At 36.9% G+C, this 27,655-nt stretch overlaps 3 protein-coding genes across 3 annotated transcripts; 2 read left to right on the top strand and 1 right to left on the bottom strand.

The window, feature by feature from the left end:
* Window positions 1-3,906: 3,906 nt before the first annotated feature.
* Window positions 3,907-4,326, bottom strand: LOC147918917 (uncharacterized). Its single transcript, XM_087503780.1, has one exon. It carries the CDS (start codon window positions 4,324-4,326, stop codon window positions 3,907-3,909), a length of 420 nt encoding a protein of 139 aa, XP_087359906.1.
* Window positions 4,327-13,815: 9,489 nt separating this feature from the next.
* Window positions 13,816-17,177, top strand: LOC147918916 (chloroplastic import inner membrane translocase subunit TIM22-2-like). Its single transcript, XM_087503779.1, has 7 exons — window positions 13,816-13,897; window positions 16,219-16,232; window positions 16,339-16,366; window positions 16,449-16,513; window positions 16,599-16,671; window positions 16,779-16,832; window positions 16,985-17,177. Exons 1-7 carry the CDS (start codon window positions 13,816-13,818, stop codon window positions 17,155-17,157), a joined length of 489 nt encoding a protein of 162 aa, XP_087359905.1. The 3' UTR covers window positions 17,158-17,177.
* A 6,220-nt stretch (window positions 17,178-23,397) lies between these two features.
* On the top strand, window positions 23,398-26,750 carry LOC104770963 (cytochrome P450 714A1). The gene is made up of 4 exons (XM_010495437.3): window positions 23,398-23,807; window positions 25,160-25,640; window positions 25,724-26,114; window positions 26,215-26,750. Exons 1-4 carry the CDS (start codon window positions 23,504-23,506, stop codon window positions 26,635-26,637), a joined length of 1,599 nt encoding a protein of 532 aa, XP_010493739.1. The 5' UTR covers window positions 23,398-23,503; the 3' UTR covers window positions 26,638-26,750.
* Window positions 26,751-27,655: the final 905 nt, after the last annotated feature.

Raw genomic sequence — 27,655 nt, 5'->3', positions numbered from 1 at the left:
AGGACTGGGCATTCAAGCTAGATGATGCACTTTGGGCTTATAAGACCGCCTACAAAACACCGATTGGGCGAACACCCTTTCAGCTTCTTTACGGGAAAAACTGCCACCTTCCGGTCGAGGTAGAATACAAAGCAATGTGGGCAACCAAGCTGCTCAACTTAGATATCAAGACCGCCCAGGAAAAGAGAGTAATGGATCTCCACGAACTTGATGAGATACGGCTAGAGGCCTATGATAATTCGATAATCTACAAGGAAAGAACCAAAGCTTTTCATGACAAGAAAATCCGACACAAGGACTTAAAAGCTGGAGACAAAGTCCTTTTGTTCAACTCAAGACTTCGACTATTCCCTCGGAAGCTCAAGTCAAGATGGTCAGGACCATTCGAAATTAAGGACATTCTGCCCTATGGAGCAGTCACTCTTCTTGATAGCAATGCGATGGATTTTACTGTGAACGGGCAGAGAGTGAAGAGGTACATGGCAAATGAGAGCACATAGGAGGAACCACCTCTGCGTCTCGACGATCCCGCGCCAGTCTGAGATAAATTGAAAGTCAAGCTTAGCGACTATAAACAAGCTCACTTGGGAGGAAATCCCAACGGCAGGTCTGTAAATTTGATTTCCATGTTTTTAGTGTTCTCTCTCTCCAGTTCTTATGCCCTACCCGATGAGCTACGCGATCCCATCCTCGATCAACACCTCGGATGCTGGTCTGAGTAAGTCGTCCATGCACATTACTGAGCTCTCTGACGAGCAAATACCGGCACCTGCTGAAGCCGGAGATGACCCTGGCTATACGTTGGCAAGCATGGAGGCTGCTGCAACCTCCTTCTTCACCAACCCATGAGGTACCACATTCATCCAAACTTTGTAAATAACATTGCATTTAGTTTAATTCATTTTGTGTGATTCTTGGATTCTTTTCCAACTTTTATTTACACAAGGACTGTGTAATTTAAGTTTGGGGGAGGATCCTAGAATGTATTTAACATTGTGTTTTATTTTCTTATTTTTATTATTTCAAATTTTTGCATGCTAGTTTTATTCATTTGAGTCTGCATTTATGTGCACTAAAAAACCCAAAAAAAATTTGAAAAATTTCAAAAAAAAAAATAAAAAAATAGAAGAGTGTTCATGTAGTTGCACTTGCATGTTTGTTTCATATAGGATTGTTGCATATGCATCTTAGGGGACAACAATTGAAACCACCTTGTTTAAAAATCAAACCTTAGGATTGAAGCTATAGCCCTTAGTCACAATTCATTGTTGCTAGATCAATCTTTGGAAAAAAAAATGAAAAATCTTTGCTTAGACTCTTTGTGTCGATTAAATGCTTCCTCCACTTGCTTGAACATTAGAACATCTCTATATTATTGGATTTAATTTGAACTTTAATTGTCTTGCTTATGGAACTTGAATACTTGCTCATGGTAACTCTAAACTCGGGTTAGCACTCCTCATTTTACCAATCTTTTCGTTTAACCCGATTCATTTATCCTACCCATGAACCCAAACATTTCTTTCAACCTTGATGTGAATTGTTGAGTGAGGCCTTTTTCATTGTGCTATAGGTTGTGAAACCTTGAGAGTATTGAGAACGACAAAGAACTGCCTCTTGATTTAGCTAAGTTAGATTTGAACTAGCTAATAGATTCGGTTTTGAAGGATAGGTGGTTAGAATGTTTACTTGGGGATGGGTTGTGGAATATAAAAAAAAAAAAGAGAAAAGTCCCTAAGGTTAGAATTAATTAGCTCTAAGTCTCTAAGTAAAAAAAAAAAAAAAGTTCTTGCTATAGTCTCCTAGAAAGAAAGAAAAGGAATATATGTATATTAGGAGTTTAGCAAAGAAAGAAAAAAAAAAAAAAAAAGAGAGATTAAGAGCTAGAATTTTAAAGTCTAAAAGTCTAAACCTTAGGGAGTAAAAAAAAAAAGAAGAAAAAAAAAAGAGTTAAAATCAAGGGTGTGGGTAGTTAAATTCTAGGAGGTTTAAATAAAAAATATATTATGAATGTATGAGAAAAGGGTAGATCATCAAGAGTTAAGCTTTGTATGCCCAAATTGTTCTCAGTCTTAGATAGTTTTCACGACTGTCTAGCATTCCATTTTTTGAGAGAAACCACCTTATCAAAAAGCTTTACCCTTGAAACCGATTGAGCTTGATTCACCTTCCATTTGCAAGAATTCGCCAAACACTTAATTGAATGTGAAAGAGATGTTCCTTATCTTTAGTTGGAGGTTGAGCTAGATCGATGCATGGCAATAAGCATAGAAAAATATTTATAAGTATGTTGATTGATCTTAGCACCATTAAACTATCTTTAAGGACTATAGCTTGCATCCTTCGGTGAGCATCTTAAGGTTATGAGTCCCCACTTTCAAACCGTACCTTCTTACTTACTTGCTAGAGGACTAGCAAGATTTAAGTTTGGGGGTCTGATAACACTCTGATTTACATGTTTTTAGCATCATTTTTTGTCCATATTTTGCATTGTTCATACCTCTAACTTAGCATTTTTAGACCATTTACTGTAGGAATCAAGTTTTAGAGCATTTAGGGTGTTGCATTTCTGCATTTGCATATATTGGATGAAAACAGGTGCTAAAGAGCCAAAAATGGGGAAAACAAGGAAAACTCGAGCATGTACCCGAAGGAGCCATCAAGCTACAAGAACAAGTCCGAACCCCAACACGATCGAAGAGGATCCAAGAGCGCGAAGAGCAACCTGAAGATCCACCCGAGGAGTTACCCGACTCAAGCCTCGTGTACCCCATCGAGTAGACCATCGGGCAGGTCTGGGAAGCTAGGTCAAATGGGTTTCCATATATAAACCCCCTCTTTTCCTAGCTCGCAAACGAGCTCGCCGCAGACCCTCAAACCAGAGAGCGAGAGCTTCTGTGAGAGAACTGAGCGACTCAACATTTTTTCTTGTTTTTGTACTTTTAATTTGTAGTTTTTTATAGATCTTTTATCCCTACTCTTTTCTACTCTACTCTATCTTTTAAATAATGTCATTTTCGTTTATTTCCATGGCTTTATCATTCGTTTCTATGTCCGAGTAGTGTAGCAAAGTTTCTAGGGATGGGATAGATGATTAGGTGTTCTTGATCGGTTAGGATGCTTTAGTTGATTGTTATGATAGATAAATTTCCTTCTAGGTTGATGTTCTTAATGCGGTCAACAGACCGACAGGTTGAGACTAGATCTAGGGAGTTTACAATGCTACAGGCCGAAAGGAGTAGATAAAATGCTTGATTAGGTCAATGCTAGAGGTATACTTAACTTTGAGTGACAAAATCAGATAAGTCTAAGTGTACTGACAAAAATGAATTGTTCTTAATGCTTGCTTGTTCATATTGCTAGTGCGACAGTGTGGTAGTATGTTCAAGGTTGATTGTTACTAGTGCGACAGTGTGGTGACAAGGTTTTAGAGGTTCATTGTCTAGGAAATAATTTCTTGAGGCATGTAAGGCATCCGTATTGGTCTAGAACACTTAGGATTCGATTACCCCCATCCTTAGGAACTTTCGTATTTCATTTCTTGCATTTTCCTTACTTACTCGACCACTTACCCGATCAGGTACACGATAACTTGCATCGAGTAATACCTCGAGCTGTTCATAGTTCACTTGCATACTCGATCACCCCACTCGATCCTGTACTCGATTGCTTGCATCGAGTGCTTAGGTCGTGTGGTTTACTTGTCTATATTCTTTTACTCTGTTTATATTAGGATTGTTAGAACCAAACCCCCTATTGCTTGGCTTGACTTGCCTCATTCTGATTGCATCCTATCTGCTAGCAATACACAACCATTTGGATTGATAATCCTTTGTACTACAACTGCATAGGGAATTGATATCCTTGGTGAAAACTAGTCTATCAGCAGTGCTTTTTACAGATTCCTTAACTGATGATTTTTTTCGTTTGGGTCCAGGAAAGGGTTACAGACGGACATAATCTGATTACATGGCCTATCTCCTTGCAGTTGGAACACGTAGGCGGGACCCACATATACTCAACCTCAATAGTGATGACTTCACCACTCTTCCTTTCCACTTCCATTGAGGAAGGTAAGGGTTCATTGAGATTTCTTTCAACTTTAACATGGGCAACAGAGAGGCTAACCAAATTCTTTGTAAACTCGTCCATCTCTTTAGGTTCACCAACTAGTCCAGCAACCAGGCTGATTCCTTTGTGATACATCAGATCAAAAGGCATTCCTTTATGATGTGCCCAGATGGGGATCGCATCAAGATCAGTGCTTGCTCCACCCGAGGCATCCCATTGAGCCACCAAAAATATACATTCCCTAATGTACCACATTTTCTTTTCAAGGATCCTTGTTCTCAGGTATTCATTTGGCAACCTGACTAGCATTGAGTTATTGGCATGATTTAGATGGATTTCAAATCTTTGCCCTTTACCCCAAATATGACTAAGAACACTTTGAATATGCTTGTAGGTTGGCAGTCTTCCTTTGAAACGACCAAAAATGAAATCCTTATGAATTTCAGCACCTTCATGGAAAACGAAATCCGAGATAGTGACACGAGGCTTTCATGTAGACGAAAAATCAACCGGGGCTAACCTTGTGAGTGACCTGTCCGCAACAGATTTTAGTTTTTGAGCTAGGGAATGAATTGGCTTGCTTTGAGGAGGAGGAACAGTGGGACTTTGCGAGGGAATACGGTTTAGAGCATGTAACAAAGGGGCTGCATCCAAAGAGCTGGTAGTAGGGGTTGAGGGTACTTGAATTTGGGGAACAGGGACTACTATTTCAGGAGGAAGAGGACCAGTAACTGGAGGAGTTGGTAGGTTTGAGGCAAGAGTAGGAGCAACTGAAACCTGGGTTACAGTAGAAGGAGAGTTTGCAGCAGTAGTAACAGTTGGACCAGGAGCAACCTGAGACGCTGTTTGGTCGACTAACTGAGTACTAGCAGTTTGAGTAGCTTTGATGAAGCGACGAACCACCTTTGGAGGTGGGGTGGATAGTAATCCATCTGTCTGAACTACAGTGTTTCCAATTGCAACTGTAGCTCGAGTTTCAGATCTAGGGTTTTGTCTTAGGGAAGCATGATACGAATTTAGAATTTCTTGTGCCTGAGCATTCACTACCACAGGAGTAGACTTATGTTGAGCAGGAAGTGCAAGGATCACTCTCTCAGGATCTACGTAATCAGTTTGAGGAGAGTGTAGATGATAAGAAACAGGAGAAATAAGGGAAAGAGGAGGAAATTCAGAAAAGGAGGGGAAAGGGCTAAGGTTAGGAGAGTCAGGAGGAAAGGGTGGAGGACGGTTGGGACTGCCTTCAGCCGCAGCTGAAGAAGGAAGTTGGCCGAAATGACGATACTCGGGGAACCAGCGGTTCGCCATTGACTTTTTCTCTTAGTTAAAAAATTATATATATAAAATCTTTCTTTTAAAGATATATCTCAGTTAAAATCTTTTCTTCTCACAAGAAGTTTGTAAATATTTATGTTTAATTATTTTAACCGTAAATCCACCATTTCCTTAATTATATTCTGCCTAAACATATTGGAATTCGAGTATTTAGAGTTTGTGATCGATCGATATCGGTCATGTTTGTCAATACATTGTTAACCACGTACAATGACTGATTTTAGATACGATTTTGATTTTCCAACCGATTTGCCTTTTGATAATAAATTCGAGATATTATTGTTCAATACAAAGTATCCAAATACCAAAAACTGATTTTTTACTTTAGTCTACGTACGTAACTATACAAGTAAACATATACAGTAAAAAAATTTTAAGCAATCGCCTAGAAGGCTAGAACAATAAACCTTCTAAATGACTTGTTTCACTGCACACACAAACACAAGGTACGAAGTTCGATCATCTCAAACTTCTTAATTTTTATTATTATATAGAAGGTTTAATTTGTTGGCTTAGATGACTTCTGTGTTTTTTTATTTTATCAATACATGTTGTCATGTTTTTTTTTTTTTGACAAGGTCTTAAAAACCATAAGTTTTATCTTATGTAAATCGAAAACTTTCACTTCTAATGATATTTACAGTTATGTCAAAGCAAAAACAAAATGTCGGGTTCGAAAATGGTTTGTTTCACCCAAATGTGGGATAATATTCCTGTGCCGTTTTTAATTAAAAAATGGGTTGACAAAAAAATTATTCCCACGATAACATGTCTGCAAAATTTGTTTTGTTGTTAATTTGTTCATAAATCATAATATATAGATGATTCCCTCAAATCTACATCACTTAAAACAACTAATTAGAAAAGAAAGAAATATTATTAAAACAAAGAAAAGAAGATAGATTCTTCTAAATTGGATCAATCATGTGCAAATAATCCACTAGATCGTATGAATAAAACTAAAGGAACACTCTTGTAAAAATATATTCTATTTTCCACCATCAAAGCATCTGAAGTTACTCTCTCCTTTCACTAATTACTAAACTACGTACCTGTTGGTTAGGCCAAAGGGCGATCTTATTCATCACGACTCCATATCTCTCCATCACGTGAAGCATAACAATACATATATATATATATATATATATATATATATATTTTATTATGCACATATATACTTATATTGGACGTAAAATGCATGCAAAATTGCACCTATGATACATATAATGGTAGTTGTAACATGTGAAAGGCGAAAGTGATTGATGTACGCAAGCTATAGATAGATAGAGAGATGGGTGATATTGATTTGTGCTTGCCTGCCGGAGAGATTCGCTTCCACGTACGTGGGAGAGGCTTATAGATTTACTGTGAAGCCAGAGAATATATTTTATTTATTCATACAACTAAAAAAGTCATAAAATTATTCGAGATCTGGTTTGTGAATCAAACTTAGATACGAATATATTTCTGTCTGTATTGATGTATCGATCTGTTTATATATGACTTTGTGAGACATCTAAGAATCATATCTAGCTTCGTCTTCTTTATTTTATAATTTTTAATTATAAATATTGATTTTGATTCTTTAATTTGTTAATATAATTAGTGAACATGTCTCCTCAGTCTAGTAGTCTACACATTCCTTAAGTATCTGTGTCTGTGGGTTCACATTTTTGTTTATGCAAAATGCAATCATACAAATACAGTAGATCATTTAAAAATGGGATAACGTTGCAGGATGATTAATCAAGCGGAGAAAATATATGAAATTTCCTATTTATATATAATACGGTTAATTTAAAAAATTATAAAACCTTAATTCAGTTCAGAATTGATAAAACAAAACAGTAGATAGTAAAAACTGCTGCAGATAGAGTTGTGCAGACGATTATTTCTGTCTCGCCAAAGGAGATAGACAGTAGCCTGGGCAGCGCAATACGCTTCAAAGTGGTAGCTAGAGGCTGATATTTTTTTGAATTGAATGCTAAATTAATTCAAACTCAAAGACTGTTTTACGATGGCTGTGGCCTTTTATTTGAGATTTACATTGAATAAGACTGAAACAAAATTAACTCAAAAGGTTTGGAAACGCTTTTTGCTTCTTAGGGACGCATAGCAAACCATAAAGCCAGCCCATCATCGTAAGAGTAGTCACCTTGATTACGGATTGCAGTGAATCTGTTTCTGATGTTTTTATCAATAAGCTTGACAAGATGTGCTGAGGGAGTACTGGGGTTCTCTCCATGACGTCGCTTGTTACGCTCTTGCCAGATATGATATACCGTTGATTGGAAGCAGTATCTTATGGTGAGTTGATGAGATTGGACTGATAGGGACTTTGTCAAGAGCATGAGATAAGAGTTTGCCAGTCAACAAAAATAGAAGCATCCGGGATACTCTTCTCGCTCGTAGATATCATAAAGGTTGTAGTAGATTATTGTCTCAATGGTTTGGTAACTCACCGTTCTCCTCTAAGTTGTTTCTAGATTCATTAAGCTTTTTAATATTTTTAAGCCTAAGAAACTCCATGCCCCGGGCCTTAAGCTTCTGTAACTAAGTTTTACTTTTGGTAATATTATTCACGATTTATAATAATAATAATAATAATAATAAAAACTTTGAACTCTGTTGCTAAGAACATGGTTTCCTATGTAACAGATATCATCAAACACTACGCCAGCAATGTTAAATAATTGAGTCATTGACACCATATGTTTGGGTTTGATGCAAAAGTCTTTTAGAACATAACATGTGTTCATAGAAAGAGAGAAAAGTAATGAAGGCGCGGAAGATAATATTTAAACTATGAAAACGTGGGAACAAAGAGAATATGAATATGAGAAGTAAAAAATATATATAGTAAAATAAGTTTTTTTTTGGTAGAGAATATGTGATGTGACCGAAGATCGCGGATGCGGAACGGACGGAGGAAGCGTCTTCGGACAGAGCAAGATACACGAGACTTTCCTCGGACAAGGTTTGGGATTTCGAAACTAGGAAAAATTCAAACGAGTGAAACGGAGTTTGACGAGATTCCAACGAACCGTTTGCGAAAACGGTCGTGAAGCCTCTATCAGAACGGATGGATACGATACAGACGGATGGATGCGGCTATCAGATGGATGCGGTAGAAAACGACTGTTAGAGCGTGATGAAATGGAACGATGAAAGAGTAGATGGATTGCACGACGACACAAGAGGTTTGGCTCTCCTCTTGATACGGTCACTAACGACGGCAAAACCGGTTTGAGGTCGTTAGGGTTCTTCCTTAGAACAATCCCAGATTGAACTAGAGAAAAGATTCTACAAGATCAAAGAATCTCTCTTTGAGAAAAGTTTTATTTTCATTCAAGTCTAAGGAGAACAAAGAGCTAAGAGAGGGTTTCAATACTTAGGTCAAGAGAGGGCTTAGGGACACGCGGATTCGTTTTGATCTGCACATTTGTCCTTAGACATGTTCTCCTTGTAAATGGAACATGTCGCCTCTTGTGACTTTCAACATAACACTCTAAACGGTTTAAAAAGGAATATTCCAAAGTTCAAAATTAAACCAAAAGATAAAAGGGAAAAGGATAACCGCCTTGGTCTTGACGTGGGAAGCGACTTAGCCTTAGGGCGTTGTGCACCAAGCTCAATGCCTCGTTAAAACCTTCTCCGGTAAACCCAATGGGAAAAATCTGGAGTAAGGAAAAAGAGTACAAATCCTTGCTTAAGTGACTTTGTTGTCTTCACTCTTGGGTAAGAGTGAAGACCAAACAAATTGAACGTTCGAGGTCTTCATCGGTCGGTTGATGCTGGACGAATGATCGAACGAAGAGGTTGATCCGCTGCTTGGCCGCCTTTGCTGAGCTCTTTGATCGAGCCGTGGCTCCTGGCAGGATCGCTGGTGCCTTGGCCGCGTTCGAGGTAGGCATCTTGGCCGCGTGTGATGCGTCTTGGTCAGGCGTCTCGGTCGCGTCCAGCGTGTCTTGGTCATCTTGATCGAGCTCCCGTCCTACGATCACATCATTCCCTCCCCATTGAAAAGGTTTTGGGGACAAAACATCTCCGTCTTCACCTACATCAAACGGGATGAGGTCAGTGACATTGAAAGAAGTTGATGTGGTATACTCACTTGGAAGCTCGAGTCGGTAGGCATTATCGTTGATCTTTTCAACGATCCTGAATGGTCTGTTGGCCAGTAGAAGTGCTCTCGAAGCACGGCCAATGTCTTAGTGATGCCGAAATGACCTGATAAGCCTCCGTTGTGGGCTTCTCGAACAAGCAACTCTCGGATATAACCATTCGGTATACATAGCCGACGCCCTCTGAACAGGAACCCCTCATGAAGATAGAATTTGGTGTAAATTCCCTTCCCATGGTTCTGGAAACAGTCACCAAACTCAGCCTCTCCAGCGTATGCGTCCTTGATGGTTTCAAAACCTAACACTCGCGCATCCATCGTAGTGATCAGCGCATGTCTTCTTTATATAGAATCGGCCACCACGTTTTCTTTTCCCATCTTGTACATGATGACGTAAGGAAAGGACTCTATGAACCCTAACCCACTTTGCGTGTCTCCTCTTCAAGTTGGTTTGGCCGCGAAGATGCTTCAACGTTTCGTGATCGGTGTGAATCACGAACTCTCTCGCCAACAAGTAATGTTGCCAAACCTCCATCACACGAACGAGGGTGTATAGTTCTTTGTCATAAGTCGGGTAGTTGAGCGCCGCACCACTAAGCTTTTCACTGAAATACGCCACGGGTCGGCCTCCTTGAGTAAGAACTGCTTCGATCCCAACTCCCGAAGCATTGCATTCACCCTCAAACGTTTTGTTGAAGTCAGGTAAGGTCAACAAGGGGGCTTGCGTGAGGCGGCGCTTGAGCTCAGTGAACGCTCGGTCTTGCTCCTCTCCCCACTTAAACTCTTGATTCTTTTTGATAACGGCGGTGAGGGGCGCGGCCACTGTACTGAAGTCCTTCACGAACCTCCGGTAAAAGCTTGCGAGACCGTGGAACGATTGGACTTGTGTGATGCTTGTTGGCATGGGCCACTCCTCTATCGCACGTATCTTATCTCCATCGACCTTAAGGCCCTGCGAACTCACAACAAAACCTAAAAACACTAATTCATCAGCAGCAAAGACGCACTTTTTCAAGTTGGCGTACAGTTGCTCTTCGCGGAGAGTAAACAAGACAGCTTCTAAGTGTTTAACATGATCAGACAGACTAGAACTATACACGAGGATGTCATCAAAGTAAACCACTACAAACTTATTGATGAAAGCTCTTAAAACGTGGTTCATGAGACGCATAAATGTAGAAGGAGCGTTAGAAAGACCGAATGGCATTACCAACCATTCGTACAAATCCTGTTTTGTTTCGAAGGCTGTCTTCCATTCATCACCCTCCTTCATGCGAACTTGATGGTAGCCACTCTTCAAGTCGATCTTTGAGAAGACGTTGGTGCCACTTAGTTCGTCGAGCATATCATCGAGCCGCGGTATGGGATGTTGATACTTGATGGTGATATTGTTGACGGCTCGACAGTCAACACACATGCGCCACTATCTGTCCTTCTTGGGCACGAGGAGAACAGGAACTGCGCACTGGCTCAAGGTTTCACGAACGTATCCTTGTGACATAAGCTCCGCTACTTGGCGCTCGAGCTCCTTCGCCTCTTTGGGGTTGACTCGGTAGGCTGGCCGGTTAGGAAGCTGTGCTCCTGGAACGAGATCAGTTTGATGCTCAATGCCTCTGATCGGTGGTAGACCTTCGGGAAGCTCACCGGGGAACACGTCGGCAGACATCGCGAATCACCTCCGGTAGGGCGTCTATCGATCCTTCAAGGCCTATAAGCAATAAATCTCGAAAGACCATTAGTAACACTTGGCCAGAGTCACTAATGGACTTTCTAACATCACCATATTGAACTGAAAAGTTCTTTTTATCGTCCGAGTCTTTTGACAACCTACTTTGCATTTCATGAACTTGCGTGGGGCTCAAGGGTTTCAAGCAAATACGTTTGTTGTCATGGACGAAGAAATATTGGTTTGTATGACCGCAATGCGTGGTTTGCTTATCAAACTGCCATGGTCGCCCCAATAAGAGGTGGCTAGCTTGCATAGGCACCACGTCGCATAGGACTTGGTCCTTATACAGACCTACACTAAACGAGACCATGACCTTTTCTTTGACGTGGATCACAATCTTGTCATTTAACCATTTCAAACGATAAGGAAGAGGGTTGTTTGTGGTCTCAAGAGATAATTTCTTGACAAGACTAGAACTTGCAACATTTGTACAAGATCCACCGTCTATAATCAAGCCACAAACTTTACCATTTACACTGCACCTAGTGTGGAAGATGTTGTCGCGCTGGTTGACGTTGTCGGTGGCTACGCTTGCGTTCGGGATGCGGCGAATCATTAACAGCTCTCCGACTTTGGGCTCAGCTCTTCCACTTCAGCCTCTCCTCGAACGTTATCCTCGGTCGCCTCGTCGTCGGACTCGAACTCGCCGGTTTCGGTAAGGATCATGGTGCGTGCGTTCGGGCATTCTCGAGCGTAGTGGCCTCTCCCTTGATACTTGAAGCTAACAATGTCATGGCTCCGGACGTTGGTAGTGTTGCGTCGCGGGTCTTGGCGCTTATTGGTGGCCGGTTCTCGCGGTTTGAACCTTGTGTCAACATTAGTTGCCTTCGGCTTCTCTTGAGAGCGGTTTGATGGCGATGCATTAGGAGACCAAGTCGGAAGTCCTTGAGTTCTGGTACGAGTCACGGAGGCGTTCTTCTTCTTGATTTGACTCTCAATTTGCACCGAGAGATGCAACAACTCTTCAAAGGTTTGATAGGGCTGACGCTCGACCTTGCGCGCAATGCGTTCTTGTAACCCATCCAAGAACTGAGCCATGAGTGACTCTTCGGAGTCGTCAACTTGCAATCGGTTGCGCAAGTGCTCAACTCCTCGTAGTACTCTTCTATGGGGCGTGCGCCTTGAGTGAGCCTCCAAAACTTCTTCTAGAGCTCTCGGTGATAGAACGGGGGCACGTAGCGCCATCACATCTCGACCTTTAAGACTTCCCAAACGGTGATAGGTCGTTCTCGGTTGCGGCGCTGCTCAGCTTCAAGGCGATCCCACCAAGTAAGAGCGTGATCGGTGAACTGAGCTACGGCGTATTGAACCTTGCGCAGCTCTGGGTAGGCGTGGCACGAGTATAGATGCTCCATGCGGCTTTCCCATTCGAGGTAAGCTTCTGGGTCGTATTTACCAGCGAACGTCGGTGCGATCATCTTATGAGCTGGCTCGTGGTGCCTTGGAGCTTCTTCGTATGGATCTTCATGTTGGTGACGTTGTCTAGGCCTCGGTTCAAAGTCCTCCTCGGACTGGTCGCTCGCCGGCTCTCGTCGTGGTCGCCTTGCGGGCAAAGAATCTTCACGGGGAGGGTTTAACAGTTCGATTCTTGTTAAACGCTCCGCAAGCTGTTCTATGCCGGTTCGTAATGCGGCGAGGGTGACTCCTATCTCGGGTGATGCTGGAGGTGGTTCTTCGGCCATCGTCCGTACGGTCTATGGTGACGTGTAGCTTCTCTACGCGTCTTGGATTTGAATTTAAACCTCGCAACACAAAAGCAAAAATAACACAAACGCGTGAGAACCAAACGTTCAATAGGACCACACAATAGATTTTTATTTCGTCACCAAATGATTGAGGACAGCTCACACAAATTAAACCTATGACCAAAACAAAAAGCAAAAGCAAAAGTACTATACGACAAGAAATGCTTTATGGTCAAGAACAAAAACGCGGAAACAAAATGAAATCCTAACTTTATCTATCTAAAAGTAACCACACAAGAACACAGATGAACACTAAGACGAACAAGATGAACAATACGAAAGCTAAACAACCTAAACAATCGCTTGACAACACCAAACATACACCAAATGAACAATGGGACATGCGAAACGAGATAATGCATACTAGGCTACCCAAAAAGATAAAGATTGAAACTTTAAACAAAAGGGAAGAGTTTTAGAATGAAACAACCTTTCAGGAGCTTTTGAAGCCCTGATACCAAGCTGATGTGACCGAAGGTCGCGGATGCGGAACGGACGGAGGAAGCGTCTTCGGACAGAGTGAGATACACAAAACTTTCCTTGGACAAGGTTTGGGATTTAGAAACTAGGAACGATTCAAACGAGTGAAACGGAGTTTGAGGAGATTCCAACGAACCGTTTGCGAAAACGGTCGTGAAGCCTCTATCGGAACGGACGGATATGATATGGACGGATGGATGCGGCTATCGGATGGATGCGGTAGAAAACGATGGTGAGAGCGAGATGAATTGGAACGAAGAAAGAGTGCGAAAACGGTCGTGAAGCCTCTATCGGAATGGACGGATACGATACGGACGGATGGATGCGGCTATCGGATGGATGTGGTAGAAAACGACAGTGAGAGCGAGATGAAATGGAATGAAGAAAGAGTAGATGGATTGAACGATGACACAAGAGGTTTGGCTCTCCTCTTGATACGGTCACTAACGACGGCAAACCCGGTTTGAGGTCGTTAGGGTTCTTCCTTAGAACAATACCGGATTGAACTAGAGAAAGGATGAGACAAGATCAAAGAATCTCTCTTTGAGAAAAGTTTTATTTTCATTCAAGTCTAAGCAGAACAAAGAGCTAAGAGAGGGTTTAAATACTTAGGTCAAGAGAGGGCTTAGGGACACGCGGATTCGTTTTGATACGCACATTTTTCCTTAGACGTGTTCTCCTTGTAAATGGAACAAGTCGCCTCTTGTGACTTTCAACATAACACTCTCAACGGTCTAAAAAGGAATATTCCAAAGTTCGTAATTAAACCAAAAGATAAAAGGGAAAAGGATAACCGCCTTGGCCTTGACGCGTGAAGCGACTTAGTCTTAGGGCGTTGTGCACCAAGCTCAATGCCTCATTAAAACCTTCTCCGGTAAACCCAATGGGAAAAACCCGGAGTAAGGAAAAAGAGTACAAATTCTTGCTTAAGTGACTTTGTTGTCTTCACTCTTGGGTAAGAGTGAAGACCAAACGAACTGAACCTTCGAGGTCTTCATCGGTCAGTTGATGCTGGACGAATGATCGAACAAAGAGGTTGATCCGCTGCTTGGCCGCTTTTGCTGAACTCCTTGATCGAGTTGTGGCTCCTGGCAGGATTGCTTGTGCCTTGGCCGCGTTCGAGGTAGGCGTCTTGGCCGCATCCGGGGCGTCTTGGTCAGGCGTCTCAGTCACGTCCAGTGTGTCTTGGTCGTTTTGGTCGAGCTCCCGTCCTACGATCACATCAATATGTGTATAGATAAAGAAAAAAAAACACACTCAAATATGATGATAAAAACAAGAGAAAACTAGGAAATGTAACATTAGTTGATGATAAAATGACTAAAGATTACAATTTTAGTATATACATACACACAAGCCACTCAATTTATAAACACAAAATAAATCTCAATTTCTGCAATGTAGCTGGTTTCAAAATAGACGAATCCATTCCAGTTGCATAACATTCTTCTGGACTCTCCGCCAATATATTTGCGTTATCTACACCACAATCGAAGCATTAACTTACTGTCAGTTTTTCAAATCTTATATTTATGTCAAAAAGTATCGCATTACTAATGTCTTAATAATAAAGTAACTAACCGCATCCAATTATATGCAGCTGGTTTTTAGAACAGACACAAATTTGTATGTTTACAATGTGACCGAAGAAGATGGTGTGTGTAGGTCTACTCTTGCTTCTATTGCAGAGTCCCAATTCTCTCTTTCTTCATTACAACGAATCATCACTACAAAAAAAGTCCACATTCATAGCACATGACAATAGCTCGATTTCCTCAACTGCTATTAAAGATTGTTTGTAATTTTGGTTATTATACTATAGCTTTTATTAAACGCTAAGATAGAAAATCTCTAGGTGGGAATCTAAAATTGTTTTGTCCGCCAATACTTAGCCAAAATAATTCACTTTGTAACGCCAAAACACTTAAAAACCTAGAAAAAAAAATCACTTATTAGTTATTACCAATTAAAACCTAATTTCTCTCGTTTGTTTTCTATCGTTCTTCAGTTCTTCTCCTCTCCTCAAATACCTCTTCGCTATCTTCAGATTCAAATTTTTTTTTCCTCTTTAAAATCTTCGCGATGATTACACTAAACCCTAGATTTGATTTACAATATCGTCGGTTTTTGCCCTTTTGTGTTACCCTCGAGCCACCGACGAAAAGACGAGACCAGCCACAGATCTGCACTTGAGGTAGTTGGTAGAGATTACTAAGATCTCTCCTATTGTCCCAGATATGGCGTCACATCTTTCAGCTTTGTTGAATATTTTTTTTTTAATTTTTGGTGGATTCAGATTCGTGGGTCTCTTAACATGTTGGTGTTCTTCTCTCTCGTTAAGCCTTTGTCTTAAATTGTTGCCTTCTAGGTCGCTTTAATTGTGTGTGAAAGGTGAAAGCTTTTAGCTTTGTTTCTATCTCTTTGAGAACAATGGTGTTTGGCTAATTCTGACACTATCACCGTATTGGTGTTCCAGCGACGGTGGCTAATTGAGACTTTACTGTCATAAACCCTAAATTTAAAATCGATTTGTGATATCTTAGTCTCTCTCTTGCCAAACTTTGTGTGCAGGCAGAACTACAAGACCAAGAGCCTTCTTCTTTCATCTCCTCCTCTATGCCTGTTTTTTTTATTTACTCAGCTGTTTGCGTTTACTCTCTGATGATAGTAAATTGAGAATTATTGGGGAAAAAGATTGAGTTTCTTTAGTTGATTTGATTTCAATATTCCTGGATTAGGTTTTGAGCAATCAGTAAGTGTTTTAGAATTACTGTAACAATCTCAGATTTAGGGGATTGAACATATTTCTCAAGTTTGATTTTGTTTTTGTAATTAAGTTAGTTTACTTTTCGTTGTAGAGTGTCAAATGTGATAAGAGTGGTTGCTGTAAGCTTTTGAAGTATTATGATGATTGAATTGTTACAAATAATCTCACGAGATAGAGATATGTTTGTTTTGGGTTGTTCAGGTTCAAGATTGTTCAAGAAGAAAGGCTTTAAAGGATCATTTGCAGATGCAGGGCAGTCTGCAAAGGTACACACTCACTCTCATCTTTACGCTTTTTGCTTATATGGCTCTTCCACGAAACTGAGTATTGATTGCTTTCTTTTTGTTCAAGACTTTTGCTGTTTTATCTGGAGTCCATAGTTTGGTTGTTTGCCTTCTCAAGCAAGTGCGTGGGAAAGATGACGGTAAGACTCTTCAAATCTCTTCCTCTTTTTAAGTTGCCAATCATTAGTTCTTACATGAAATTGTAATGTCGCTCTTACTTATATTGTTATTTGTTCTTGTTTTGCAGCCATTAATGTTGGAGTTGCGGGATGCTGCACTGGTCTTGCTCTTAGTTTCCCCGGTAATCCAAAATCCATCATTCTCATCATATTTTCTAATATAGCATTGGGTCTCTTAAATAGACTGATCCTGCAAGCATTTCAGCATCATATAAATACTTTTAGTCCTGACATAGAAGAGAGCTAACCGGTAATTTTATGGTATGTGTTGAAGGTGCTCCACAAGCTCTTCTACAGAGTTGTCTCACTTTTGGGGCATTCTCTTTTATCCTCGAGGGACTCAACAAAAGACAAACAGCTCTGGTGAAAGTTAAAACTAGTGTTACTGCTTTGGAAATGCTGAACTTTGTTTCATTTCTTCTTGTGTGCACCAAGTTCTGGAGATAGAGAAGCTTCTCTTTTCTTGTAAACACAATACATGTTAGTTTATTTTAATTAAGATTGTTATGTAAAACTTCTTTTGGTTAATCAAATAATAATTTTATGTATGTTGGTGATTTTATGAAAAACAATTTATATATATATATATATATATATCCAATTAAATAAATTCTGCAAAATAGGATTCAAATATACAAATTATAAAATTTATATAGCAAAAACAATAACACTAATTTGGTGTTACCATAAAATGTATTATAGCATTCGATTAGTCCTATAATATGAAAATGCTATCGTATGTAGATATTTATTATAGCATGTCAAAAACGCTATTGTATGTAGGGGGTCTACCATGGCTGCCGATGTCACAGCATTTACGATAACGCTATGTAATATCTATGATAGCAGTTTTCTCGCGCTAACAATGTAAATATTTGTTGTAGTGCATTTTTGTAGCTTTCGGACCATCCACACCATGCACACATCCTGTGAAACCAATATGTTAAAACCATTTTTGCATAGTGAAGACACTAAAGGAAGAAAGGTAAAGTCTGTGGAACTATTTGCTTACCATGAACACCAAAGGTTAATGAGACTACACTGCATCATTTTCTATAAACTGGAGTCTGGACATATCCATTATTATCAATTTGACAGTTGCTTTTTATGGTTAGCATAGCTTATTTTCCTTAGCAAATTTTCACTCGTAGCTACGCGGTCAGAGATTATTAGTTGTTAATTTGTGGCAAATTAGTCATTATTAGCTACTAACATAATTTTCTCTACTGCCAAATTTGTGATCATTGCCACATTTTCAAACAATCTATTGCTAATTTTCTATGACTAGCAAAAAGAATTTTTTTTAGCCAATAGCATTGACCACATATTGTGTATATGTTGCTAAAATCACTTTAGCCACGTAAATTATGACACCTTGGCTATTAAAAATATACATGACTAGATAATATCATAAATTGTGTTGTAAATACAACTGGAAAACCTCTAAACAAGCATATGTGAACTGGTTTTCACAATCAAATGAATATTATGATTCTATGACATATCTTCACAATACATATACAAAAAATTATTATAATTTAAAGAAAGAAATATGTTCGTATATGCATTGCTGAACAACCATACCTTAAAATTTTGTTTTTTTAAACATTTTTCTTTTTTACATTACTTATTTTTCTAATGCTTTATTTACTTTCAACATTCATGAGCTACTTAAATTATATAAATTCTATTTAAAACGATAAATTTTCACCGTCAAAAGTTTGTTACTAATAGCGACAAATTGAATACACGTATATTTTTCACTAAATTTGCAATTAAGAACTATGTATAGCGACAAAATCATGTTTTCATATACTGTTTTTATCCGTCGTCACTAATTTTTCGCTATTAAATATATGCTTATGCATGTTTTTGTCATTTTAGTTATCCCTATTTTTCTATATTTTCACTAAATTTGCAACTAAAAGCTATATATAGCGACAAAGTTCATGTTTTTAAGATATTTTTTTTTTATCAATCGTTATTAATCTCTGCTATTAATATGCTCACCTACGTTTGATTGTCATTATTTTGCTAGTTTTTTCACCAAATTTACAATTTAAAAACTAGATATAGCGACAAATTCATATTTTTATTATTTATTTATCCATCATCATTAATCTCTCGATATTAATATGTTTATATATGTTTTCTTCATTGTGATTGTCGATATTTTGCTAGATTTTTCACCAAATTTCCAATTAAAGCTACATATAGCGATAAATTATTATTTGTTTATCCATCGTCATTAATCCCTCACAATTAATATGCTTATGTACGTTTTTTCCATTGTGATTGTCATAATTTTTCTAGATTTTTTCACCTAAATTGCAATTTAAAAACTATATATATATAGCGACAAATTTCATATTTTCATATATTATTTATTTATCCATCATCATTAATCTCTCGATATTAATATGGTTATATATGTTTTCGTCATTGTGACTGTGATTATTTTGCTAAATTTTTCACCATATTTGCAAATAAAGCTACATAGCAACAAATTTCATGTTTTTCATATATTATTTATTTATCCATCATCATTAATCTCTACTACTAATATGCTTATGTACGTTTTCGCTATTGTGATTGTCATTGTCATTGTTTTGCTAATTTTTTTACCAAATTTGTAATCTAAAAGCGATATATAGCTACAAATTTTATATTTTCATATATTATTTTTTTATCCGTCGTCATTAATCTCTCGATATTAATATGCTTATATATGTTTTCTTCATTGTGACTGTCATTATTTTATTAAACCTTCACCAAATTTGCAATTAAAGCTTTATATAGCAGCAAATTTTATGTTTTTTCAGATATTATTTGTTTATCTATTGTCATTAATCTCTCGTTATTCATATACTTTTGCAATTTTTAACGAGAAAAAAATTGATAGCCAACGGAAATATATCCCCAAGTATTGAATACATAAAATTGACATATTTGTTGAGGATATAAAATCAAACCAAAGTAAATTAGTCGACGGTGAAATATGTTCCATCATATTTTGGTTAGAATCTATAAAAATTTTAATCAATTAAAATACATTAAATTAAGGTAATCCTTATATGTTGAGGATTGTGTACGTAACACAAAACAATTTTAACTGAATAAAAGGAAAACATGATGACATAGAATAATGAAAATACATAAAGTTAAGAAAAAAACGAAGTACAAGGGACAAAGGGAACTTGAAGTTCGTTACTATGTTCAATGAACATTGAAAGAGATCTTTTCCTTGATCTCTACTGTGATGTTGACAATCCACATCGAGTCCTTTTTTTCTTACTCGCTAAAAAAAACTTTAACAGACAGTAGTGTAGCTTATTAATTAGTCCTCATAATTTCATCTTCTATTTGTGAATATTTTTCTATATGGCAAACCAAAATCAATGCTTAGTCATCTTGGATGTATTAGAAGAAGTTAAGTTGGTACCTAAACAACAACTAAATCTTATTCAACTTTTAGTTACCTTTAGATATACATTGTATACCACACACAATAAAAGAAGATTTTTTTTTTCCTATGGATATTTAAGAAAAAAAAAAAGAATGTGAACTTATCTAGAATTGAATCACCAAATTGTCTAGACATTTTCTTTTTTTTTTATACTTAAAAAAGTTTTGTGATCTAATTAGTGGCGATCTTATCAAACGGTGGGAGGGATATTTTTGTTTAGAATGATGCCATATGCATTGTCGAGATATGTGATTGATGTCATATTTTTGATTTCCAAGATAGTAACATCGAAATTAACTAGCGCGATGACAAAATTTTGGTTAAGTTTAGATGGAAGCCAACAAAAAGGTTATACTAGTTGGCATGAAAAAACTAGCATTGCCAAAAAAAAATTAGGAGTAAGATCGGGATTGTTGATGAATTTGATCATATTTTTTGTAAGAATAACTATCGACGGCTTATAAACAACCTAAAAGTCATTGTTTCCACGGATGTTCAAAGGTCGATATTTTCATAAATATAATTTGATGGAGCATTGAAGAAAATATGGTTTATGACCCAATAACAAATATTTGACAATTAGTAATGTTACGAGAATTTGTAGATCTAAGTATTTGGCTGTGGCTGTCATCCGAGGGATCCCAATAATTTGAGTTTAGATGGCATGCATTCTAGTCTCGTTTGTTGGCGTGAAAAGAAAGATATATAGATGACATTTTAGTTCAACTAATTCAGTAAAATTATAAATAGTTAAAGGAAGAGACCAGACCATATATAAAACATGGAAATCTTATTGAATTAAACCAGACATGTATTATGTATATACAACTCTAGGTTAAAGCAGGACGGCCATATCTACCACTGGTAACTGGACCGCTAACTAGTTTTCACTACAATTTGAGTCTTCTAAGTAATGTCCTAGTCCTCGTCAAATTGGATAACCAATGCTTTATCATGTTTTTTTTTCTTCCTTTTCACAGAAATAATCGTTGACTACAAAATGTCACACAAAAAGTCAACATCCCTTGGCTCCTCCACGTAATAAACTAAAGTATTCTCACTATGCAACTTCGTAGGAAAAGGCATCGTATGTTATAATTTGGACATCTTATATGATATGTTTTCTTTTTCTTGATCAGATCTTAGATCGAAATCTATATCTAAACTAAACATACATATATTATTTCTATAGGTTCTAAATAATTGAAAATTTTGTGTTATTCTTTAACCTCGACCATAAGTATTTTAATTAGGTTGACTATCAAAAGAATTTTAGCCAAACTGTATTATGTGGATTTGAATATGGGTATACTGTATACATATGAATAACACTAATGGTATTGACTGGTATATCAATTGCAATTACAACCACGTTCGATCGAGATCCAAAAGAGTTTGTCATAAATTCGAGTTTGTACTTTCCGATATTTACATAAAGTTCCAAATACGTGACGCTGGACTGTCCCTAGCTGATGATATCTTCAACTAGTGTAATCTGTATCTAGTCGCACCACGCACGTTATATATAATTCCATAATTATTCGTCAGACCCCCAAATAATTTACTTCAAATTGCGATTAAAGAAGCATTATCATGTACGTAATTATTTTCCCAAGTCTTACATTTAAAACTATTTGTAAACATTTACTGATTACTTAAAGAACGTAGCTAAGAATTAGATATTTCTCGAAAGAAAATCATATTTTCATTTATTATCTTATATATGGTTGTGTCTAAGCTAAGAAAATAATTTGTATAAGTAATTAATAACATCTCTACTTTTGTGCACATGTAACTAATTATAGTTCTAACCATAGCTGCATCACAATTGACCAAAAATATGTGATTCTCTTCGTTACAAATATAATGTTGATGAAAGAACTTAATAGTTGATACTTGTTACAAATCATACTCTTCACTTAGACATATACTAGGCACAAGATAAACAAAAAAATAAAGTGATCTGATTTTTCTCGAGAGATATCCAAATCTACAAGTTAAAACATTATCCTAACTTCTTTTTTTTCATTTTTAGAAAAAACAATTGCACCCCTCCCGCAATAAACAGAACAGACACACAATAAGAGGGACCGAACGATAGAAATAGAGTACATACACGAGATTCCATATTTTTCATGTTTTTATTACGTACGTAACTGTGTATATGTGTAGTACCATATATAGATAACGGACCATTAATTATTTGAACATTTACCTCAAAAAGCAAAGTACTCTCTACTTCATTCCAACTCTATGCGTATGTATGTTAGTGTATGGACCGATACGCAAATTAAATGTATAGGTAGACACATGGCCTACAATTATAAATATTACAATTATTTCCATCAAAAGCAAAGTACTCTCTATCTTTACATACAATAAAACCTCAATAAATTAACAGGTATTTTTACTTTTTTATGTCATTTTTAAAAAATACTCTTTTATATATAATAAAATAATAAATTTCACCAGTCAGAATCGAGTCAGTACAAAAAAATTTAAAAATCGATAATATAATAAAATAATATTTTCTTTTTGAAATTCTAATATAAAATATGGTCTAAATAATATCATAAATTAACAATTATATAAATTTACATGTGTATATATATAAGTTGATATACAAGTATGATTTTAGTTTCTTTTTTAATGGAACTTTGTTCATATAAAACAACTGTTAATTATATTGTGGTTTTTAAAATATAGTGTTGTAATATAATTTATAACTATATCATAAAAATATCTAAAAATTTCTGTAAGTTTTCAATTTTTAAATATGCATCATTTTTATTTTGATATTATTGTAGTTTGTTAATTAATATAACTGAAGTCATTAATCATAAATTTGAATATATATATATATATATATATATATATATATATGTATATATATTGGTTGTATAAGTGTATTTATTTATAGTTATTGTAACTTTATTTTCTAAATTATTTTTGAATTAATCTTCCATATATTAAAATTTCAAGTCTAAAACTTTACAATATATAACATCCAAATCCTTATTTTATTCTAAATAAAATTGTCTCAATTCATATCTTCTAAATTTTAAACAATTAAAACAAATCTCTCTATATATACTATAAAATAATAAATATTAATTAATAAATATCACTATAAATTAATAATTTATTATAGTCCCAACATTATTAATGTATAGAGGTTTTATTATATGCATAAATACATTTTTATTATTTAAAACTTCTTTGGTCAAAAAGGAAATGGTCGCCTATATATAGCCAAAGAAGAGCAAGAGAATGAAAGTCGTGAGTTCAGAACTATAACCATTTTTTTTCTTACAGAAAGATAAGAAAATGGAGAGTTTGATAGTAGAGATTGCCAAAACCATTTGGTGGATACTAGTTATTGGAGTGTTAGGTTTAGGGATTCAGGTGTACGGTAAAGCGATGGCCGAGCAGTGGAGGGTGCGGAGGAAGCTGACGATGCAGGGCGTGAAAGGTCCATCGCCGTCGCTATTTCGTGGAAACGTGCCGGAGATGCAAAAGATCCAATCACAAACGGTGATTAACTCTAAACACTACTCTGGCCATAATATCATCGCCCATGACTACACTTCTTCTCTCTTTCCTTATCTCGACCTTTGGCGAAAACAATACGGTATGCTCTCTAGTCTCATAATTTCAACAATTTCTAGGACTCCGAAATCTACATATAATTTTCGTATGTGAGGAATTTATTTATTTTCTTCTTGTCAACAAAGTAGATAGGCATATCTGATTATGAATAATGATAACATACGAGGCGGATGAGTCCGTTTTGGTCGTTTTGAATTAGACGACTCCATATTTTGGACGGATGATAGCAAATAAAACAAGCTCATGTCTCTTCATAAAATCTTGTAAATCTTGTAAATAGATAGTGATTGAAAGGGCCATATATATTAGCCACAATTTTTACATGCATACGTAAATCTTTATTCATACATATGTTCATACTGATTGACAGCTAAGGCCTATATAATAATATATGTGTGTATTATGTGTATGTAACGTATGCATGGATTGACATGACAACTAACTCCGCAGAATTAAAAATTATCGAACGCTGTCTTTTCGATTAGTTTATAACCTGTTTTAAAAATCCCTGCCTAGTTCCGATTACGCCCCGTAAAATTGCTAGGCCCATCCTCTCCGTTTTGATTAATGACTAATTTCCGCTTAGCATCGATTATCCATTTATACCTATTTAATTTAATTATAATCCGTCTAATCTGATAACTTCCCACTTAATTTTGTATATACTGATTAGTTTTAGAGCCAAAAATAAATCTAATATATATATATATTTTTGTTATTTAGACATTTAACTTAAGAGTTTATAATGTTTTACAATAACTAATATACAAACTTTTAATGAAAACCATAAAATTTTCATTTAAAATTACGTTTTATGCATTTACCGTAATTTTAAAGACAATACTATAATTTTATATTTTATTTGATATATTTTCTTTTAACATAACAGAATATACATATATTTAATACAATATTTTTTTATTTTTTATTAATTTAATAAAATAACCCTAAAACTAGTTTCCGATTAATCGTCGTTTAATCTCTGATTTTCTTGTTAGGTGCTAAGCCTACCCCGACTACCCGACTAGCGCCTAGCGATTTCTAAAACAGGAGTTTATATATATAGCCAATAAGGTTTTGTACGATCGGGTCTACTTGATCAAAAAGTTAGCAGTTCTATTATTTTGATTCCCTTTTTTCTAGTAATAATAGTTAGATAAATATTAAAAATACCAAAGTAGTTGTCGCTTCGCTAGCACGCGTGGAGCGGTAACAGTTTATCATCAGTCTTTTGTTTTCTTTTGGACAAAGTAATCATCAGTTATGTTGATTAAGATTAAGTGGAACTAAATTTTGATTCTCACCGCTTTCTAAGGTTGTTTTGAGCATTTATTTTATCTGAGTAATTTATTGGAATAAAAATTTGATGTTTAGGGAGGGTGTACACGTACTCGACGGGGGTGAAGCAACACTTGTACATGAACCACCCGAAGTTGGTGAAAGAACTTAACCAAGCCAACACTCTTAATCTTGGCAAAGTCTCTTACGTCACCAAGCGCCTTAAATCCATACTCGGCCGAGGTGTCATCACCTCTAATGGGCCTCATTGGGCTCATCAACGTCGTATCATCGCCCCCGAGTTCTTCCTCGACAAAGTCAAGGGAATGGTGGGATTGGTGGTGGAATCGGCGATGCCAATGCTCAGCAAATGGGAAGATATGGTCAAAAGTGGAAAAGGAGAAATTGTGTGTGACATAAGAGTGGACGAAGACCTAAGAGCTGTCTCTGCTGACGTCATCTCTAGAGCTTGCTTTGGGAGCTCTTTTTCCAAAGGCAAAGAGATCTTCTCTAAGCTTAGATGTCTTCAAAAGGCCATCACTCACAACAACATCCTCTTCAGCCTCAATGGCTTCACGTAAGTGGAATTCAAAATCATTTCTGTCTATATGTATTAGTTAAGGGAATGTAATGTTGATAAATATATATTATGGTTGCAAGTGATGTTTTGTTCGGTACCAAGAAGCATGGGAACGGGAAGATTGATGAGTTGGAGAAGCATGTTGAGTCTTTGATATGGGAAACCGTTAAGGAGAGGGAAAGAGAATGTATGGGAGATCACAAGAAGGATCTAATGCAGTTGATACTAGAAGGGGCTATGAGTAGTTGTGATGGTAGCTTGAAGGACAAGACACAATCTTACAAAAGTTTCGTGGTGGACAATTGCAAGAGCATATACTTTGCCGGTCATGAGACCAGCGCGGTTGCTGTCTCTTGGTGTCTTATGCTCCTCGCTCTCAACACTTCCTGGCAAAATCGGATCCGCGATGAAGTCTTTCGTTTCTGCAAGAATGGTATTCCTGACGCTGACTCTCTTCCCAACCTCAAAACGGTAATTTTACAACCTTGCCTCTCAACAAAAATATCTTGAACTCCAAGTATGACAATTTTCAGAAACCTAACATCACTTGCACACATATATATATATATAGGTGACAATGGTTATCCAAGAAACGTTGAGGCTATACCCACCAGCAGCATTCGTGTCAAGAGAAGCCCTTGCGGACACAAAACTCGGAAGCCTCGTGGTGCCAAAAGGAGTGTGCATCTGGACGTTGATCCCTACATTGCACAGAGACCCTGAGATATGGGGAGCTGACGCGAATGAATTCAAGCCAGAAAGATTTAGCGAAGGAGTCTCTAAAGCCTGCAAACACCCTCAGTCCTTCGTCCCTTTTGGCTTAGGGACAAGGTTGTGTTTAGGGAAAAACTTTGGGATGATGGAGCTCAAGGTTCTCGTGTCACTTATTGTGTCAAGGTTTAGTTTTACCCTCTCTCCCACATATCAACACTCTCCAGTGTTCAGAATGCTTGTAGAGCCTCAGCATGGTGTTATCATTAGAGTTCTAAAATAATAATATCTTATAGCTCATCATAATATCTTATAACACTATACTCTACTAGTGTATTATTATTTGATATCTTTTTTTGAGCAAATAAAGCTTTACCAATATTTATCAAAAGAAAATAATGATGAACACTTGTGAAAAATCTATATATAATAGCAAACCTATTTTTTAAGGGTCTGCTAAATCTAACGGTATAGATAAAAAGAAAATTGATCTTACGGTTGAAAATAGTTTTTTCTTCTCACCCCTTCGCAGCCAAGAATTATGTCCACACGTTCACACTGCTTCGTTCAAGCATCACACTCCTTCGCTGTCTTATATATTGTGAACTGACTCGTTCAAGCATCACACTCCTTCATTCTCTCATATATAGAGCTTCCTAATTAGCAAACCCTGTTTTCTTCTTTTAAAAACTTCATTTTGCATTTACCCGTCCAGTGATTGCTTTATTGTTCTGGCTATCGTAGTTGTGATTTCTCCTTTGATTCTGTAGAGATACCACCGTCAGTTACGATATTCCAAGTGTTCTTTAGTCTCCAGGTAATATGTTGCTTTCAATTTCATGGTTCTCATCTTTGAATTTTACTGTTGGTCGATAATTGAGTTTCCAGAGTCATCGCAACGTTTTTAAGTTGTGACGTTTTGGTTTGTGTCGTTTCATCCAAGAGTCACAAGTACAAAGAGACACAACTCATTATGATGTAGTAGTGTTTGTTTGTTTTCTATATACCTCAGTGTAGTATTTGATGTAAATAACAAGTTCCAGTTAATTAGAGTTTATCTCTCATTTCTGTTTTCTCTAAAAGAGAAGAGACAAATGTCTCTTACTCTGTTACAAATTTCAGATAAATCTTTGATGTGACGACCTCTCAGTTTTCTTATATTTCGATTTTGTGGGAAAAGCTCAATGATTTAGAGAAAATAGTTTACTTTATAAAATAAAAATAGTTATAATTTTTTTTGTTCTTTGTCTAATTTTTTGTTTTACATTTGAACTAAATCGTTTATAATAGAACTATTAATA

The sequence above is a fragment of the Camelina sativa genome, chromosome 20 (assembly GCF_030686135.1).
Source record: "Camelina sativa cultivar CO46 ecotype springtype chromosome 20, ASM3068613v1".
NCBI lineage: Eukaryota > Viridiplantae > Streptophyta > Magnoliopsida > Brassicales > Brassicaceae > Camelina > Camelina sativa.
This window is presented reverse-complemented; position numbering and strand designations above follow the sequence as displayed.